Source organism: Rhamphochromis sp. 'chilingali' (assembly GCF_963969265.1).
Source record: "Rhamphochromis sp. 'chilingali' genome assembly, chromosome: 14".
Taxonomy (NCBI): Eukaryota; Metazoa; Chordata; class Actinopteri; order Cichliformes; family Cichlidae; genus Rhamphochromis; species Rhamphochromis sp. 'chilingali'.
Genome location: NC_137941.1, coordinates 12,701,597 through 12,719,641, shown reverse-complemented (window position 1 = coordinate 12,719,641; position 18,045 = coordinate 12,701,597). Strand labels below are relative to the sequence as shown.

At 41.9% G+C, this 18,045-nt stretch overlaps 1 protein-coding gene across 4 annotated transcripts; it reads right to left on the bottom strand.

The window, feature by feature from the left end:
• Positions 1-5,014: 5,014 nt before the first annotated feature.
• heg1 (heart development protein with EGF-like domains 1) lies at positions 5,015-17,965 on the bottom strand. 4 transcript variants are annotated; one of them, XM_080902663.1, is made up of 15 exons: positions 17,477-17,965; positions 12,315-12,882; positions 11,412-12,284; positions 10,777-11,282; positions 9,835-9,948; positions 9,514-9,642; positions 9,334-9,410; positions 9,184-9,239; positions 8,675-8,850; positions 7,600-7,734; positions 7,295-7,337; positions 7,173-7,210; positions 6,943-7,030; positions 6,312-6,489; positions 5,015-6,185 (listed from the first exon to the last, which is right to left on the bottom strand). In XM_080902663.1, exons 1-15 carry the CDS (start codon positions 17,748-17,750, stop codon positions 6,042-6,044), a joined length of 3,399 nt encoding a protein of 1,132 aa, XP_080758789.1. In that variant the 5' UTR covers positions 17,751-17,965; the 3' UTR covers positions 5,015-6,041. The 4 variants fall into 4 exon arrangements, with proteins under 4 accessions (XP_080758789.1, XP_080758790.1, XP_080758787.1 ...); XM_080902664.1 differs by having other exon boundaries at positions 11,412-12,674; positions 12,729-12,882; XM_080902661.1 differs by having other exon boundaries at positions 11,412-12,882.
• Between the last annotated feature and the right edge of the window lie 80 nt (positions 17,966-18,045).

Sequence of the window (18,045 nt, the reverse complement as noted above, 5' to 3'; positions counted from 1 at the left end):
CATTTCGAAAATTCAACAATTTAACAATTTAACAATTATATATATATATATATATATATATATATATATATATATATATATATATATATATATATATATATATATATATATATATATATATATATATATATATATATATATATATATATATGGTCGGTAGTTGGAGGGGACCGGTCCCCTCCAACTACCGACCAATAACCTGCCTCAGTACTACATGGAAGCTCCTGTCAGGCATCATATCGGCTAAGATGAACAGGCACATGGGTCAATACATGAGCGGGACACAGAAAGGAATTGGCAAGAATACCAGAGGCGCAAAACACCAGCTACTGGTAGACAGAACAATCAGCCGAGACTGCAAGACCAGACTGACCAACCTGTGCACTGCCTGGATTGATTACAAGAAGGCCTATGACTCAATGCCCCACAGCTGGATACTGGAATGCCTAGAATTGTACAAGATCAATGGGACCCTAAGAGCCTTCATCAGGAACTCAATGGGGATGTGGCGTACAACACTAGAGGCCAACTCCAAGCCCATAGCACAAGTCACCATCAAGTGCGGGATCTACCAAGGAGATGCTCTGTCCCCACTGCTGTTCTGCATAGGCCTGAACCCCCTCAGTGAGCTCATTAACAAGACTGGCTACGGATACCGACTACGGAACGGAGCAGTTGTCAGCCACCTCCTGTACATGGATGACATCAAGCTGTATGCCAAGAGTGAACGAGACATCGATTCACTGATCCACACTACCAGGCTATACAGCAATGACATTGGAATGTCGTTCGGACTGGAGAAGTGTAGTCGGATGGTAACAAAGAGAGGGAAGGTAGTCAGAACTGAGGGGATTGAACTACCAGAAGGCAACATTGCAGACATAGAGGACAGTTACAAGTACTTGGGGATCCCACAGGCGAATGGGAACCATGAAGAGGCCGCTAGAAAAGCTGCAACCACCAAGTACCTGCAGAGGGTCAGGCAAGTCCTGAGGAGTCAGCTGAATGGTAAGAACAAGATCCGGGCCATCAACACGTACGCCCTGCCCGTGATCAGGTACCCTGCTGGGGTAATAGGCTGGCCAAAGGAGGAGATAGAAGCCACTGACATAAAGACAAGAAAGCTCCTTACCATGCATGGAGGGTTTCACCCCAAATCCAGCACCCTGAGGCTGTACGCTAAGCGGAAGGAAGGGGGCCGGGGACTGGTGAGTGTCAGCACCACAGTCCAGGATGAGACAACGAACATCCAAGAATACATTAGGAAGATGGCCCCAACTGACCGAGTGCTCAGTGAATACCTCAGGCAGCAGAAACCCAAGAAAGAGGAGGGAGACGAGGAACCATCATGGAAGGACAGGCCCCTGCACGGTATGTACCACCGGCAGATAGAGGAGGTGGCTGATATCCAGAAATCCTACCAGTGGCTGGACAAAGCTGGACTGAAAGACAGCACAGAGGCACTAATCATGGCAGCACAAGAACAAGCTCTGAGCACAAGATCCATAGAGGCTGGGGTCTATCACACCAGGCAAGACCCCAGGTGCAGGCTGTGTAAAGATGCCCCAGAGACAATCCAGCACATAACAGCAGGGTGCAAGATGCTAGCAGGCAAGGCATACATGGAACGCCATAACCAAGTGGCCGGCATAGTGTACAGGAACATCTGTGCCGAGTATAACCTGGAAGTCCCGAGGTCAAAATGGGAGATGCCCCCAAGGGTGGTGGAGAATGACCGAGCTAAGATCCTGTGGGACTTCCAGATACAGACGGACAAAATGGTGGTGGCTAACCAACCGGACATAGTGGTGGTAGACAAACAGAAGAAGATGGCCGTAGTGATCGATGTAGCGGTTCCGAATGACAGCAATATCAGGAAGAAGGAACACGAGAAGCTGGAGAAATACCAAGGGCTCAGAGAAGAGCTCGAGAGGATGTGGAGGGTGAAGGTAACGGTGGTCCCCGTGGTAATCGGAGCACTAGGTGCGGTGACTCCCAAGCTAGGCGAGTGGCTCCAGCAGATCCCAGGAACAACATCGGAGATCTCTGTCCAGAAGAGTGCAGTCCTGGGAACAGCTAAGATACTGCGCAGGACCCTCAAGCTCCCAGGCCTCTGGTAGAGGGCCCGAGCTTGAAGGATAAACCGCCCGCAGGGGCGTGCTGGGTGTTTTTATATATATATATATATATATATATATATATATATATATATATATATATATATATATATATATATATATATATATATATATATATATATACATATATATACATATACATATAAAAATAGTAAAGATTGACAGCAGTTTGTTTACAAAGTTCACAATTTAAGCCTGACAAGCTACTAAGTTTAATGTGCTCCCAGCTATATGTAAGTCAACGACATCCAGAAATGAGTATGTGCTAAGAAAAACATGTGCAGACCACACAGCACAGAACACATAAAGGACTCCTTTAGCGAAGCCAGTGACTCTCACCTAACTGCTGGACCTTTGAAAGGAGAGGGAAATTTCCATTTGCTGCTATTTTCCTTATGTGTTTGCATGGCAGTACCACTGGAATAACAACTGAATTATGGAAACTGCAATGGTATACATAGTACTTTGCAACTTGCGCAGAGATGGTGGTAAAAATGTCATGACATATTGTGAGGTTGTAACTGATGCTGCCAAACGTAACAGAAAATCTTCAAGCAAACACCAAAATCAAGGCTATTATGAAACTCAAGTTGTTACTTGAAGCCTGAGAAGCTTTTTGATCTTTTCTCTATGATCTATACAAAGCAAACAAACCAGTTACATTTCTTGCAATGCTGAAAACAGCAAAAAGGTCCATTAATCATTATTAGAAAAATGATCTTAATGAAAACATTCATAGTGGAGGCAGCAGATCAGTCTCTGTTTTTGACCTTCTTCATAAGAAGCACCAGATTCATACATTCTTAGAAGATGTTCTAAATTACATTCTCAGAATTTACATGTTTTTCAAATGCTCATATAGCTAAAATTTTGATTTTGAGGTTAAATTCAGATGTATTGGTAAAATTGCACCGTATGCAAATTAATAAATTCATTACTAATGAATAAATGCAGAGTGGTTTATAAACACATAGTGAAAGAAAAAGGTGAATTAAGAGGAAACACTCACTCCCCCAAGCAGTCTAGGCCTACTGCAGCGTAACTAAAGGGGGATTCAGGGTAACCTGATCCAACTGTAACTATATGCTTCAGCAAAAAGAAAAGTCTTAAGCCTAACCTTAAAAGTAGAGCAAATTTTTGTCTCTGGAACCCAAACTGGGAGAAATATGTTCTCTTTCCAGTACCCTTTCTGTACACATTTTGGATGAACTGAAGGCTTTTAGAACAGCCCGATAATAATGGTCCATAGCAGTCTAGCTTAGAAGTAATAAATGCATGAACCAATTTTTCAGCATCACTCTGATTCAGGATGTTTCTAATTTTGGAGATATTGCACAAATGCATGAAAGCAGTCCTAATATTTGTTTAATATGCACATTGAACTGTATTCTGGTCAAAAATAACTCCAGGATTCCTCACATTGTTACTGGGGGCCAAGGTCGTGTCATCCAAGGTAACTGGTTTGACACAGTTTTTGGGGCTGATTACAGTAATCTCACTTTTTATCTGAATTTAGACGCAGTTTCAGTCAAATTTGAAAGTGTCAGTTTTGGAGCAAGGGTTACTTTCTTGGTCGCCACCCTTTTGTCCATGGTGAAAAATCACTTGCTGCGGACAGTGACATTGGTGTTCCAGCATTTCGTGGCAGGGTTAAGCATTGGTGGTTCCTGAAAATCATTTGAGGCTGACAGTCTACCAGACCTTGGCAAAGTGGAGACACATTCAAAACACTCGTATTTATGTGCAGTTGTTTGAACTAGAAATGGCTCCAAGACACCTTCCCAACTTGTGTAAATCTACAATTCTGCTTGTTAGATCTTCACCTTAAGGTATTATGACATCTATGCCCATAATGAGTGTATGTAAACTTCTGAGTTTTACATGATAAAGGTTTAAGCACCAAAAAGTTTAGTGCAAATAACAGGACAGTGACTTGAAGGTAAAAATGAAGGTATGCATGACAATATCAGCCAGTGTTAAATGTACTGTTTTAGTATTGAATTTCCAATCATCCCATTTCTTTCAAGTTTAAATTGCTAATTTGTTCTTCTTGGTTCATGGCACAATATTGTACTAAAACGATGCAATGATCATTACTTTTTGGCAGCATAAGTGTCATGGTCCTGGGCCATGTGGGCCCAGTATTCTTAGTTTTCATGTATTTTTGTATTTTGTTCTTTATTTAGGCCATGCTTCCTGGGTTGATCTGTTACGTTGTTCCTTATGTGTTTTCCCTTCGTGACTCTCACCCCCTGTGTGCCCCTCTGTGTATTTATGAGCCCTCGTCTCTCTTTGTGTTTTATTCTATGTTTTCCCCAGCCTGTTATGTCTGCGTTCTCCCCGTGCTCTCTCCCCTCCTGTTTGAACCTCTGTGTACTTCCTGTTTTACTTTGCCCATCTCCCATCAGTGTTACGTTCACTCCTGCCGTGTCTTGTTATGATTATCAGTGTCACCTGTGTTCCCCGTGTGCATCCACTTCCCCTGATCATCCCTCATGTGTATTTAGTCTCTGTGTTTCATACAGTCTGTGTCGCGTCATCTGTGTTACCACCTCTGTGTTCCGTATTCCAAGCCATAGCTTTTCCTTAGTTTATTTCCAGTTTAGGTTTTCGTTTGAACGGTTACTCTTATGCTGCCTTCACTCTGTTTTGTTCCTTTTCATCAGCCATAATAAACGGCTCGCTTTTGTTTAAATCCACTCCTGCATCCTCGCCTGTGTTTGCACCTGGGTCCACCACACACGTTTCCGCACGGTCTGCCTCCGCAGACCCTGACAATAAGAAACAGAAATTAACCTACAGTTGAGTAATATAAAGTGTGCCATTTATCCCGAACATAGGATTTAAAGGTTTAAAGAATGGAGTCCCAGAGAAAATGCTTTGTAACATTTTTATTTAAATAAGCTCATCTGACTAAAACGCCAGAATCAACACCAAGTTAGAAAACATTCAAATAAAAATAATAATCCACGACAGAAATAGCTAATCATGATACATCTTTACATTCAAATATTTAACAACAGTAACGATACAGATTATTATTCCTCACACACTTTCATTCTTTAACATACACAGGCATACACACACACACAGGCACACACACACATACTTATTTAAAGCCACAGGTTTATCCCTCTAAAGTCAGTGTGTATGTACGAGATGTTATGCTACATGTCATTGATTTGGACATAAATGTTGGCAACAGACTACAAAGTCATTCCTAAGTTTCTACTGGCATGAAGCTAAACTTCGTTCACCCTTCAGTGGTTTGCTGTTGTCATGTTGAATCAATACTTTACGTAAGAAGATCACAGCATTGGCACACACATGTTAAACGTTCACTTACAGAAACGACATTATCTGTGTTTTTGCATGTCTGCTTGCTACATTTTATTTGTGGTTTATCCCTCCAAAGGATGCTGCATTATTTTTTTTATTGCGTTTTTCCCCATATCTGGTGAGCACAATGGAAACATCGTGAATGCTTTTATTTATCATTAAGCAATTTTGTTCAAGCAAAGCTGCAATGCATTACCAGCCAGCAACAGCATAACTCTGGCAGCAAGAGAGGCAGACACGATGCTAACTGTAATGGATCACCGACCTACACACTGGAGCAAATTAGTATTGGTGGTTGTATGTAAGGCAGGAAAAACACATTAAATACAACATCAGCATGGTGGAAAATGCACGTGTTAACGTGAATGGGCCATGCAAAAACACTGAAACACATTTTACTCGAGAAAATGTGTACGTTTATAATGTGCTGACACACACAAACACGTATTTAGTGTGCAAATAGGGTTTGCACACAGTGACAGAAAACCCATCCTGACAAATCCCAACTGTTAGTATGAAAAAAATGGTACGTTTCTAATAGTTTGCGTGTTCACAGTGGCCCACTCAGAAGTAGTCTCTTCTCCTTGAATCATCACTGATGAAAGATGGGTTCCACTGGGCTGGGTAGATGCATGAATGGCGAGAGCCTGGGAGACCCGGGAAGGGGTACAGGCCATTTCTGTCCAGGTCTGAGTTACGCAAGGCAGGCTGAGGGAAATAACAGAAGAAACAAAAAAAGGACTTTATCATCAACCACACACACAGAGAAACGAAGCCTTAACTTAAACAAGAGACAGAGATATGTGAGAAGCGAGAAATGACATGTTCCCTTACAGAGTAGTAGATATCAGTCATCTGTAGCAGGTTTTTTGTGCTGCCGTTCTCTTGCATCTCTATTGTCTCTCTCCCCCACTCCATGGATATCCGGTTATTTTTAGGGAAGTCTGCGTACGGGGACATCTGCAAGTCTCCACTTTTAAAGATGATCTTATTGATGTCATTTTTGTCTTTCCTGAAAGATTCCACATTGAAAAAACTTAAACTTGATGGGTTTTTGTTTATAAATATAGCCTGTATATAAAAGATGGATGTAGCCACCATGATGGAAGTCTCTACTTGAGTATTTTTCCTTTTTTTTTTTAAACTCAGATGTCATGAGGATCTAGTATTCCCTGAATTTTGTGCTTTTCTGACTCTAAATGGGGCCATTTAGATGTCTTCACCACAAATTCATCAAGAATATACCTGCTGAGGTTATAAATTGAGCAGAAAGACCTTTTGACTTCTACAGACTTTTTGCAATAGGAGGCCTCACCTCCTATTAATCATTAAAAGAGTGTTATTTTATGGCACTTCCACATTAAGCCCATCTTTTACATACAGATTGGGTTTATAATATAAAATAATATTATCGGGCAATATTCATTACATTTACTTTCTTGAATTAACAATAAAGCAAACTTACTTGCAGCAAGTGACAATGAGAGCAATGACAAGGATGAGGAGCAGGGCGCCCCCTGCAGGTGACACTACCACTGCAATCAGCTTGTAAACTGCAATTGCAAATAGAAACACCGTAAATATTATTCTTATTACAGTTAAAAAATAACACAAAATTACACTTAAGAAATTTAGCACATTTAAAGATATAAGAAATTCTATTTAAGATGAATATGATCGGTGGGCTTCACTTACAATTTCCACAGTTGAATCCTCCAAAACCAAACATGCATCTGAAATAAAGAAATGGAACCTTCAGTTGCCTTGAATATTTTCAGAAAACAGTACTGACAAGAAACAAAAGGAAGCAAACTTACGGGACACAGGTGCCATTTTCTAGTTTTAAGCCATCTCCACATTCTGAAACAAGACATTTTGTTCAGTGACTTGAAAGAACACAGTTTGGTAAGTAGGTTTCAAAGGCCTGGCCAGTGCTGTTTTATTCATTTTTGGCTTCCTCAGTCAAATTCTCATATAACGTGTAGCAGTCAAATTTTAGGGGAAACTGGAGATATTTTGAGACATTAATTTCCTTGATTTAACTTTTTCATTTGACTTCTCTCAGGTTGGTGACTCAAACAAAAATGCACATGTGGCAACATGTAAATAAAGAAGAGCTTACCTAAGCAGTACAAATCGTCAGGATTGTGTTTGTAGTATCCCTCATGGCACTGGCAGCACGCGATACCACTGGTGTCCGTGCAGCTGGAGCGCTCTTCATCACACTGGGTTTTCTGAGCCGCACAAAGACTCTCCGCTGGAACACAGTGCGGGCAGAATTAATCTCAGCTATAAAAATCTGATCATAAAACACAATTTTTGTTAATAGTTCCCCTTTGTTTCATTGAAAAATGAATAATTTTGACATGCAGAGCTTGTACAGTATATTTTAGCATTTAGAGGCACAGCACCAGTGTCCTGTGACATGATTATACAATTACCGGTAGTGTCATGTTGTGAAATGAAGCTGTTATATGATGCTTTGAAGTTTCTGGCTTATACACATGCAAAGCTTTTTACATATATATCACGCCACAGTTCATTAAATGTTTTTATGGCTAAATTCTGCCCTCTGGTGGTTGAAATGAGACTGCCCTAAATAAAGTTTACAATAAGACGTGTTCACACGTCTTATTGTAAACATCATTATTGTGTTTCTGTTGCATCAATAGAACTTCGTTTTGAGGCAGCTGAAGTTGCAGATGTTGCAGACTTTGTAAAGTTACTTTGATGTTAACAAAGTTTTACACGACAGGGCACTTAGATCATCCAACCATAGGCTCCTAGCACAACCTAGGACTCGAATGAAGTCGAGAGGCGACCGGGCCTTTGCATCCGTGGCACCCAGACTCTGGAATAACCTCCCCGTTCATATTCGCACTGCCGAGTCTATCCAGTTTTTTAAATTACGTCTTAAAACTTGTTTTTTTTACTTTGGCTTTTGATTCTGTCTAGTTGGCTGTTTTAGCTTGTTGCGTTGTTACCTATTGTTTGTTGTCCTCTTCTATTGTTTGTTTTAACTGTCTCATGTTTTTATTGACTGTGAAGCACTATGGTCAACACTGTTGTTTTTAATATGTGCTATATAAATAAATTTTGATTTGATTTGATTTGAAGAGCAGTTGGAAAAACGATTTAATTAATTAAAACAAACACAGTTAATGATTTCCACTGAGATTTCTGGCTATCACACTCACCGTGGTAAGTGAGCTTGTATTTCAGGACCACCTGGCAGTGGGCTAATGCGGAGCTGCAGGTTTTGAGAGACATCTGGATTCTGTTGTTGACCTCAGTGGTTGTCACATTAGCGGAGGTGGAAAACGTGTTAGCAACCATGACACTAACACCATCCTTCTCTCTATGGGGAGGAGATCTGAGGTCAATATGGAGAATTTGTTGGTGTTGTAAATAACAAGAAAACAAGGTTCTAATAGATAAGAGAGATCCCTTTTAACTAGCTAAGTTTTAGCATCATCAAAAGAAGAAGAAGAAGAAATGTCAAAAATGCAGATCTTTGAAGTAGAATGACGAAAAACTGAGAAACAAGTAGACTTGCACTGGAAACATTACCTTATAGGATTGTAATTGAAAGATTCGTTTTTTCTGAGGTTACTAACAATAATTACAACCACTTTCTTTAATTGCATATTTTAAATATATATCAAAAAATACAGAAAATGTGCAGAAATTCAATGCAAAAACGTACTGCTTGGTCACTGTTGAGCGCCTGTAACCTGGGTAGTCAGAGAGTGAAACATTGAACTGCAGGAAAGACAAAAACAGGAGCATGTATAAGATATAATGCACGTAAGCTTAGTGAAGCACAGAATATGCAGTGACGCGAACTGCCTCTCACCAGCTTGATGATCTGTCTTTGGATATCAGAGTTATGTAGTGATCCGTTGGCACTGATAGTGCAGAGAAATGTCTTAGCTATTAAGGGGGGAAAACAGTGTGAATTAAAAAACATAAAAGGCCTCTGAGAAAATAACTTTGACTGGAGAAAAAAACTAACTCTAATGTCCTTTTTCTTTACCTCGGCTGCATGTGCGTCCATCTTCAAGGTCAAAGCCCAGCGGGCATTCACAGCTGAATGAGCCATTCGTGTTAACGCACGTGGAGCCTTTGGGGCAGGGTTCTTGCTTTTGCTTACACTCATCAATATCTAAACACACAGGTGTAACAATATTATATTTGGGAAGGATTTCACCAAACTTTTACACCCTTATCACACTCTCTAAAAAGGGGTTGATGCAACATTTCATGCATTTTGTTTTTTGAAAGACAAAACATGGAAAAACACACATAGTACCAATATTGTTTTTAAACTGTTGGGTAGAAGAGCAGAAGAGCTCACCCTTGTTGCAGGTCCGTCCCGTCCATCCTTGCTGACAGCTACACCTGAACGCATCCGGTTCATCACCCATACAAATCCCTTCATTGTTACAAGGGTTGGACACACAGGGGTTTCCTAAAATTTACGAGTAGATAGCGGGTGTGTTAGCATTAATCAGGGAAAATAGCATCCTTAAAAAAGCTTCGGTTTGACCTTTTAGGGCATGCGGTTTCACTCTGACCTGTCATCCATCCTCCTATGTGCAGTTTTATCTCTGTTATGCAAAGTCTATTATATTTGATAGATGATTTTTTGAGACTTCTACAACTAATTTCCATATTTTTCTGCTTCTGTAAAAGATTCATTGTTCCAGGTAGTGAATTCATCCAATCAGAAAGAAAGATCAGTGCAGAATACCAGACCCATTCACTGGGAGCGGCACGTTAAAAGCATTTCACACAAGTGCATCACTTGAAAATTCATCAGCAAATTCTTGAGACAAGAGAGAACAAATCCATTTAACAGCATCTCATTGTGAAGAAGAGTCCAAGTTATGTGTATTCATCATTGTTATGTCAGTGGTACTTTTTATTTTATTGCTTAGGACGGCTGCAATCCTCTAACTGCCACCACAGAAAAGTAAAGACTGCTTTTCAGTAAATTAATCTGTCAATAAATTAAGGTTGAACTCTTTTTTGCTTTATTGCAACATGCAAGAAATCAGCTAATGCCATCTACTCAGATTATTAGTCACGTTCATGACCAGGAAGCACAGTGTTTGGGGAATATTAGAACCTGTGATACGCTGAATCGTTATTGCACAATCCTCTATTAGTTATAGTAAGAAGAAAACATGCAAATATGAAGAGCAACTCATACAAGAACACGATAAACACACATTTCTGCTCTGAAAACTGAATAATAAGTCCCGTCATTTGAAGAGAAAGAAGCTGACTAACTCACTTGGAGGTGGAGGTGGTGGTGGTGGACTGGTGTGCTGAAAATCAGGGGGTGGTGTTGTGACCGCCAGCTCTGTAGGACCTCTGTCTGTCTGATTCCTAGTGGTGTGCAGAGCTTCCGTACTCTTGGTTGGGGTACTGTGGGTGTAGGTTGTAGTGATGGACTTGCTGTGAGCTGTGGTGACTCTGCTAGTTCCCGTGCTTGTTTCGATCTGCAGGGTGGTGACATTAGTGGGGTCAGACATCCCAGTCACGGGGCCCTCCGTGTGCCTGGGTGGCGCACGTTGGGTCGGTTGCGCTGCCAGAGTGGAGGCTACCGTGGAGGACGAACTGTATAGGACAGTGGCACTGGTAGGGGACTGTAGAGGAGAGCTAGTCACGGTGCTAGTCAACCTTGCGGATGAAGTTGGAACTAGAGGAGGTGTGGTAATAGCCTCAGTGGAGGTTGTGGTGCTGGTGGTGGTGCTGAAAGCGGTTGATATGATAGGGTTTTCTTCTGTTATCTGCGATCTGACGAAGAGAAAAATTAAACCTCAAGTCAAATGAAATCAAGTTCTGCTTCTACCTTCTTTAAAGGTACAGACTTTAAAAACTTCAAATTATTATTAATATTCATCAATATTCTTTTTTTTAGCATACCTTTCTGTAACAGTGGCAGGTGAGGTGGTGAGGAAGACGTTAGTACCCAGTGGTGGCATATCTGTCAGAGACTGATTTGTTTCAGACGTACTACTACTGACAGTAGAGGGCACTGCAGTCAGACCCAAGTCGACATTTCCCTCTCTGGTCTGCGATGAAAGCCCCTCAGTGCCACTCTGAGTGCTAGAACTGTGGTCTCCAGTTGAAAACTCTGTAGACGCTCCAGAACTAGAGCCCAAGCCTTGCTCTGTTCCTGAAATATTGGTGGGACCTCCTGCAGGTGAGGTGAAAGGAGGCGTAGAGGAAAATGACATTTGAGATTGGTCAGTGCTGGGCTCTGTCACCCTGATAGATGACGTTGAGTCAGACGGCTCTTCTGATGTCGACGTGTGCTGTTGTTCGGTGGCATTGGGATGTCCAGTAATACTCTGGGTTCCACTGGAACTTGCTGGGCTCCCAGTTTCTGAAAACACTCCTTTGAACGAGTCGGTCACATCCCTTCCAGTAATCCCTGTGGACGGGGCACTGTGGGTGTAGTTCTCAGTCTCTGTCGACTTAGGAGAAATACCCCAAGTGGAAGGAGGCTGACGGGAGTTGGAGTCTTCTGTAAAGGCAGATGAGGTGGTGTTGCTGGAGGAGGAGGTAACAGACAGCAAGGTCCTCTCCCCAGCTCGGCTGGTGGTGGTGTAGGTGCTGTCGGTGAGGACGTCTGTGTGGGAGGCTGTGGCATCCCCCATTTGGAGAGTAGTGTCTGGGTTGTCTTGGAGTAGGTGGCCCTCCTCTGTAAACACCTGGGGCCTATCCTCCTCTGACACAACATAAGAGATACCTGACGTCTTGTCTGTGTAAGTCATGTCCTTCCAGTCCCTGCTGCTGCTGCTGCTGTCCTTCCAGTCCCTGCTGTTGCTGTCGCTGCTGCTGCTGATGCTGCTGTCCTTCCAGTCCCTGCTGTTGCTGCTGCTGCTGCTGGTGCTGCTGCTGGTGCTGCTGCTGCTGCTGCTGTCCTTCCAGTCCCTGCTGTTGCTGCTGCTGCTGGTGGTGCTGCTGCTGGTGCTGCTGCTGGTGCTGCTGCTGCTGCTGCTGTCCTTCCAGTCCCTGCTGTTGCTGCTGCTGCTGGTGGTGCTGCTGCTGGTGCTGCTGCTGGTGCTGCTGCTGCTGCTGTCCTTCCAGTCCCTGCTGTTGCTGTCGCTGCTGCTGCTGATGCTGCTGTCCTTCCAGTCCCTGCTGTTGCTGTCGCTGCTGCTGCTGCTGCTGATGCTGCTGTCCTTCCAGTCCCTGCTGTTGCTGTCGCTGCTGCTGCTGCTGCTGATGCTGCTGCTGATGCTGCTGTCCTTCCAGTCCCTGCTGTTGCTGCTGCTGCTGGCCTCAGTGGCAGTTACAAAGTTGGAGGTAAGTGGCTCAGTAGACAGTGGATTTGCAGTCTCTATAGACCCACTGCTTGTTTCTGTAATGGACTGTGTCTGGTCTGTGCCTAGGAATAGAGAAAAAGATCACATTAGTAAATATTCACCAATATAAAATCATACACTTTTGAATCAGTTATGAACATTTTTAAAGATTTTCTATCATTAAGGAGGTCCAGTTAAGGCATGTTAAAATGTTACTTTAACCTCCTAGGACCTGGTGTCCACATATGTGAACATCACATTTTGGGTTATTTAGACTAAAATACTCAATTTTGCTCTACAAGGGCCTGATATCCACTTACGAGGACATTATACTGTAACTGTTCTATCGAAATTTTAAACGAATATCCTCATATGCCACATATGAGGATATTCTCATTTTTCTTAGAAACAAAAATCAGGTAAAAAAAAAAAAATCTGGTAATTCTTTGTTTTTACATTCATCAGGTCCCAATATGCCCAAATATCAAAGAGAAAGTAAAAATGCATGCCGTGGAAGAGTTCGGGTCTTAGGAGGTTAAATCAGGGGTGTTAAATATAAGGCCTGGGGGCCAGAATGACTTCAATTTGGCATAAACCTTGGACTTTTGACTGTATTTGTACAAGTTTTACAGCTTTTCCTACTGATAAAAACCTATCCCAACAACAAAGTAATTAATTACTAGAGTTAAAATTAGGACAATAAAATTACAAAAAGTTATTTTTTCACCAATAACTATTGAAATTCCTGGGCTGTATGCAGCCCACCATGTAAAATGAGTTTGACATCCCTGTTTTAAATGATCTGGTAGTGATTTATTGGTAGTCACTGGACAAAATGAAGTCTGTTGTGCCACATATGCCAACTCTTGAGAAATGAATATGCACTGGCTTTCTCCTTTTCTACCATATACAGCTGGTAACTTCATGAAATTTGGCTTTGCACTGCTGCAGCCACCTAAAAATTTAAAGGCAATCTTTTTTTAAATATATACCAGCATCCTTCATCACTAGACTCAAAAGAGTGTTGCTGTACTCGCCTATATGTTGTACTTTACCTCCACCAGAGGGTGTTATCCCCGTCTCGCCTGTACAGTCTATAGTCAGAGACAAAATGCTGTCAGAATTTAACTTGCAGCATGGGCAATGCTTTTGGGTGGAGAACAACTGGCAGCCAACTTGTCTACTCTAACAATGGCTTGAAGTCCTAAATATGGTGGGGACTGTCTCTGTTGGGAATCAGCCATTTCCTTCCTAAAGCTGAGCGAGCACAAGGAACTGGCAGAAAGCTGTCACAGTGGATCTGGGTGTGTGCTCATATTCAGTCTTTTTTAGTCTGTGTGAAAACTGTTAAGTCATAAAAACTCCCAAAACACTACCACTAAAGGGGAAGAGAATGACTTTTAAAGTAGTGACTGTTGTTTTAAACACTTTTTTTCCCCCCAGGCATGTCCTTTTTACAGCTGACAGTAGAGCTAGAAAGGAACCAACAGCAGAGAGCAAGCGGGATGACATCCAGCAAAGTCTCCAGCTTGAATAATTCTCGCAAGGTTACAGTTTCCAAACATCCAAGATAATCTGAGCTTGTCCAGCACCTCTGGCCACATGTAAATAATTCATGTTCAACACATGTCAAACATTTCAGCATTCAGTTATCTATTTACACATCCAACACACGGGGGCTTAAAATTATTTTTAGCACCAACTGCTTGATAAGATGACGGCTGAACTGGGTTTCCATGTTTGTTACTGACTTTGCCTGCTGCTTGGCAGCGGTTAAACCTTTGTTTCCCTTGCAGAAAATACACTCAAAGGATTGCCTATTTTGGGAGCAGGTAGGTTTTTTCCCCCCATTTGAGAATGTTTTGATTCTGAAAAGCTTAGAGTTGCTCAACTTGAATCCCAAAGATGGATAGAAGAGTTAAAGCATCAGAAGTACTTAAGCAATGTGAGACAGATAGGGATAAAGAGTGAGAGAGGTCTTTTTTTTGCCTATCTTTGTGCAGTGCTGTCTTACAGCTTATCTGGCTGCTGTCCTGGACTGGAACAACACCACTCTTGAGATGAGTGTCAGTGCCACCAGCAGACAACATCCAGAACCAATGAAAGGGAGGGTTCAACAGCTAAACAGCCAGTCCACTGGGAGTCTAAGGGGAGAACTGGGCCACCAGACTCTATTTTTCCCTCTCACTTCCTCTGCATGTGTCTCTCTTATTATTTCATTTTCTCTCTCTGGATACCGTCTGGGCAACAAAACTCAGACAGGAACGTGGTGTTGGCAGCAAATGACAGACACTCCCAGATCCTCAGCTACTATCTATCTCTTAACTGTTAACACAGTTGTAACTGCAGTCTTTTAACATCTGTTCCACTTCAGAAGCTCTATGGCTCGCATATTAATTCAAGCAAATGAAATGCCTTTTGCATATTAAAGACCCTCAGATGACACCACAGTAGTGCTTTGAATAGACTGGCTTATACTCATTATGCAGGCCAAAGAGGGCAGCCAAGATGATCTTGCTAGGGTCATTGAATAAACATTAAGTGAGGAAAGTGAATCATTTCAGCCTCATCTTTCCTTTGCAGCATCTACGAAAATCCTGAACTTTATTTATACTGCAAAATGGAAGTGTGTGCAACTTTAAGAATCAAGAATTTTATCAACATAATGATTAAAAATATCTCTTAAATTCAAAGAAGCACGTGCGCTATAGTGCAACATTTGAGGTATCCTATTACCATGGAGACAAATCTTTTAAGTGTTTATTACATAGTGTGTAATTTCTGATTCTTACTTTGTACACTATATATAGTAGTTTATATAGTAATTAAGCAAAAGTTGCATTTGTAGTTGTAAAGTTGAAAGTTTGTTGAAGTTTAAGGGCAAAACTATCAAAATAAAATGACGTAGTCATCGGTCCAGCCATTACTGGATGTTTTATGGTACATTATTATGCGTGATACTGGCTGTGATATTAAATATTATTTTCACATATGCCCCAGCATCAAAACCCTCCTTCTTCCCGCTGGCAGGAGTGTAGCTTAAACCAGCTGTGGTAGAGAAGAAATGTTCTTCCAGCACAGCAGCGTTATGCCTAAACCCTTCATTTAAGGGATAAGAGTATTATCGGCTCTGCAAAGTAGAAATATCAGAAGTTAAAGTCCTTTCTCTATCTTTTATTGCTTTGAGTCAGTATGGCAATAATTCAGGAATTTTATGAGGCATGCTTTTCTTCTTATAGTACGATGGATGATGTTTGGCTTTGTGCACAGGAAATCAGACCCAAATTCTAGTTCTTTCATCCAAACTTCTGAAAGTAGTCATGGAGTGCTTAGGATGTGGATTCCCTCCTCCTCTTGCACCAAATGCTCTAAATACTTCAACTGCAGGCTCCTCTGTATTAGTAACGTCTCTCCCAAGCAAAAAGTAGCACGCTTCAGTTCTCATGCTCTCATTCCTGTCCAGACGAACTGCATGTTTAGGATTGTTTAATACTGCAGCATAAATGAGTGTCATACAGCAGTTTAACCACTGGATGCTCGGGTCCAGGTGGGTATAAGCCGATGAACAAATGTTACGGCTTTCAACACCTCCTGCTAAACAGGAAGCCAGCACCTGTAGTATTACATCAAGTTCGAATGCAGATAAGATGTGACGAGTGATAACCTCGTCAGTAGATTATCCAGTGTTTACTAAGCATTGAGCGAATGCATCTGTTCTGATAACCTCGTCAATTTTTAAAGCTGTCACAGTTCATGGCAAATACTCTGTTTACCTACAGTGGTGAGACTTGAACTTGTGTAATGGTCTGAAGGAGTTCCAGGAGTTGAATATGAGCCCCAAACTATTAGCTTTAGGGCCTCATTCCTGATAACACTAATCTCAAGATCTTTGGGTTTTGAACCAGTGGTTGTACACAACAGGGAACTTGAAATGAAAGTAAATGTGGTAAAATAGTTTTTGTTTTTTAAACCGTTATAACACCAGTCAATAGATATACATTACTTCAGCTCTATACTGTTTGCCGTTGGCAAAGCAGCTTATGAAAATTAATTCTAGCAGCCTTTCTAAACACAATTTCACAAAATACATATAAATATAAGTGTGTGAATGTGTGTTTGAATGGGTGGATGACTGAATGTAGTGTAAAGTGCTTTGGGATCCATAGGGACTAAGTAAAGCGCTATACAAATACAGGCCATTTACTATTTACCAAATACCATTTCTTAAAGTGGGAAAAGCATCTAACTTGCATGTGTGTAAAAGTTTTGATGGTCATAAACACATCTACAAGAGCCATTTCAGGATGGGATTAGAAAATAGGCTTTGGGACAGTTATAGTGAGGCATATTTCTGGAATACTGCACACCTGGCTAAACCTGGCACACATGCACGATGAAACTAAGCACGTGTTATTATTTCATTTTCAAAAATAAAACAATACACAACACAGTCACAAATAACCGAAATGGAAACTTTGTGTTTAGACATTTTTCTTTTAAAATCATACTTGTCAATAATAGAAGACCACTAACTTACAAAATAATGTTGGAGGATCTCAAATGAACTTTTATGGATCCTTTTTTGTTACCTCACTTCAACAGGCCGAAATGAAAAGGAGATCTTTTCAATCATTGTGCAGCACTTGCCACTGCAGGCCTCACACTCGGAGCTCTTACCGAAGTTTCCAGCAGTAGCAGCGTGAGTTTCTGCATCGTGCCTGAGCAGGAGGTTTCTCTGTGATGGTGTTAAAGTCTCGCTGGAGTATGAATTTGAAGTTGCGCTGTTTTCCATGCTTCTGACTTCATCCGTGGCCACAGAGTCATCCAGTGCTGGAGTTGCCGTATTCGTGCTGTTGTTACTGGGGGTCCCAGCCCGGAGGGGCCCCGGCAGACCCAGATGAAGGACCAGAAGAGACAAACCGAGGACGTGATTCAAAAACCACGTTTCCATGATTTTTTCAAGACCCCCCAAAACGGTCGCCGATAGTTTCCGTGAAGTCGAGTGAATGTCGGAGAGTCTCCCGGGGACACCATGGGAGGAGCGCTTCGGCGTTTAGTGAAGTTTTAATGGGAAATGAATAAATCCTGGTAAAGGTCCGGAGGAGATCCGCAGCTCAGACGGCGGGGAGCGGAAGATAACAGAGCCGAGGCAGCAGCCTGTTATCTCAGCCCGGGCTCCTCCTCCTCCCCGCGCGCGCACACACACACACACACACACACACACACACACACACACACACACACAC

Bases quoted from the DNA above. Each gene is read 5' to 3' on its own strand.
- heg1 (XM_080902661.1), bottom strand. From the start codon at position 17,750: ATGGAAACGTGGTTTTTGAATCACGTCCTCGGTTTGTCTCTTCTGGTC. The intron at 9,643-9,834 runs GTGAGCTCTTCT...CTGTGTGTTTAG, and splicing joins GGGACGGACCTGCAACAAGG to ATATTGATGAGTGTAAGCAA. The intron at 8,851-9,183 runs GTACGTTTTTGC...TATTGACCTCAG, and splicing joins CGCTCAACAGTGACCAAGCA to ATCTCCTCCCCATAGAGAGA.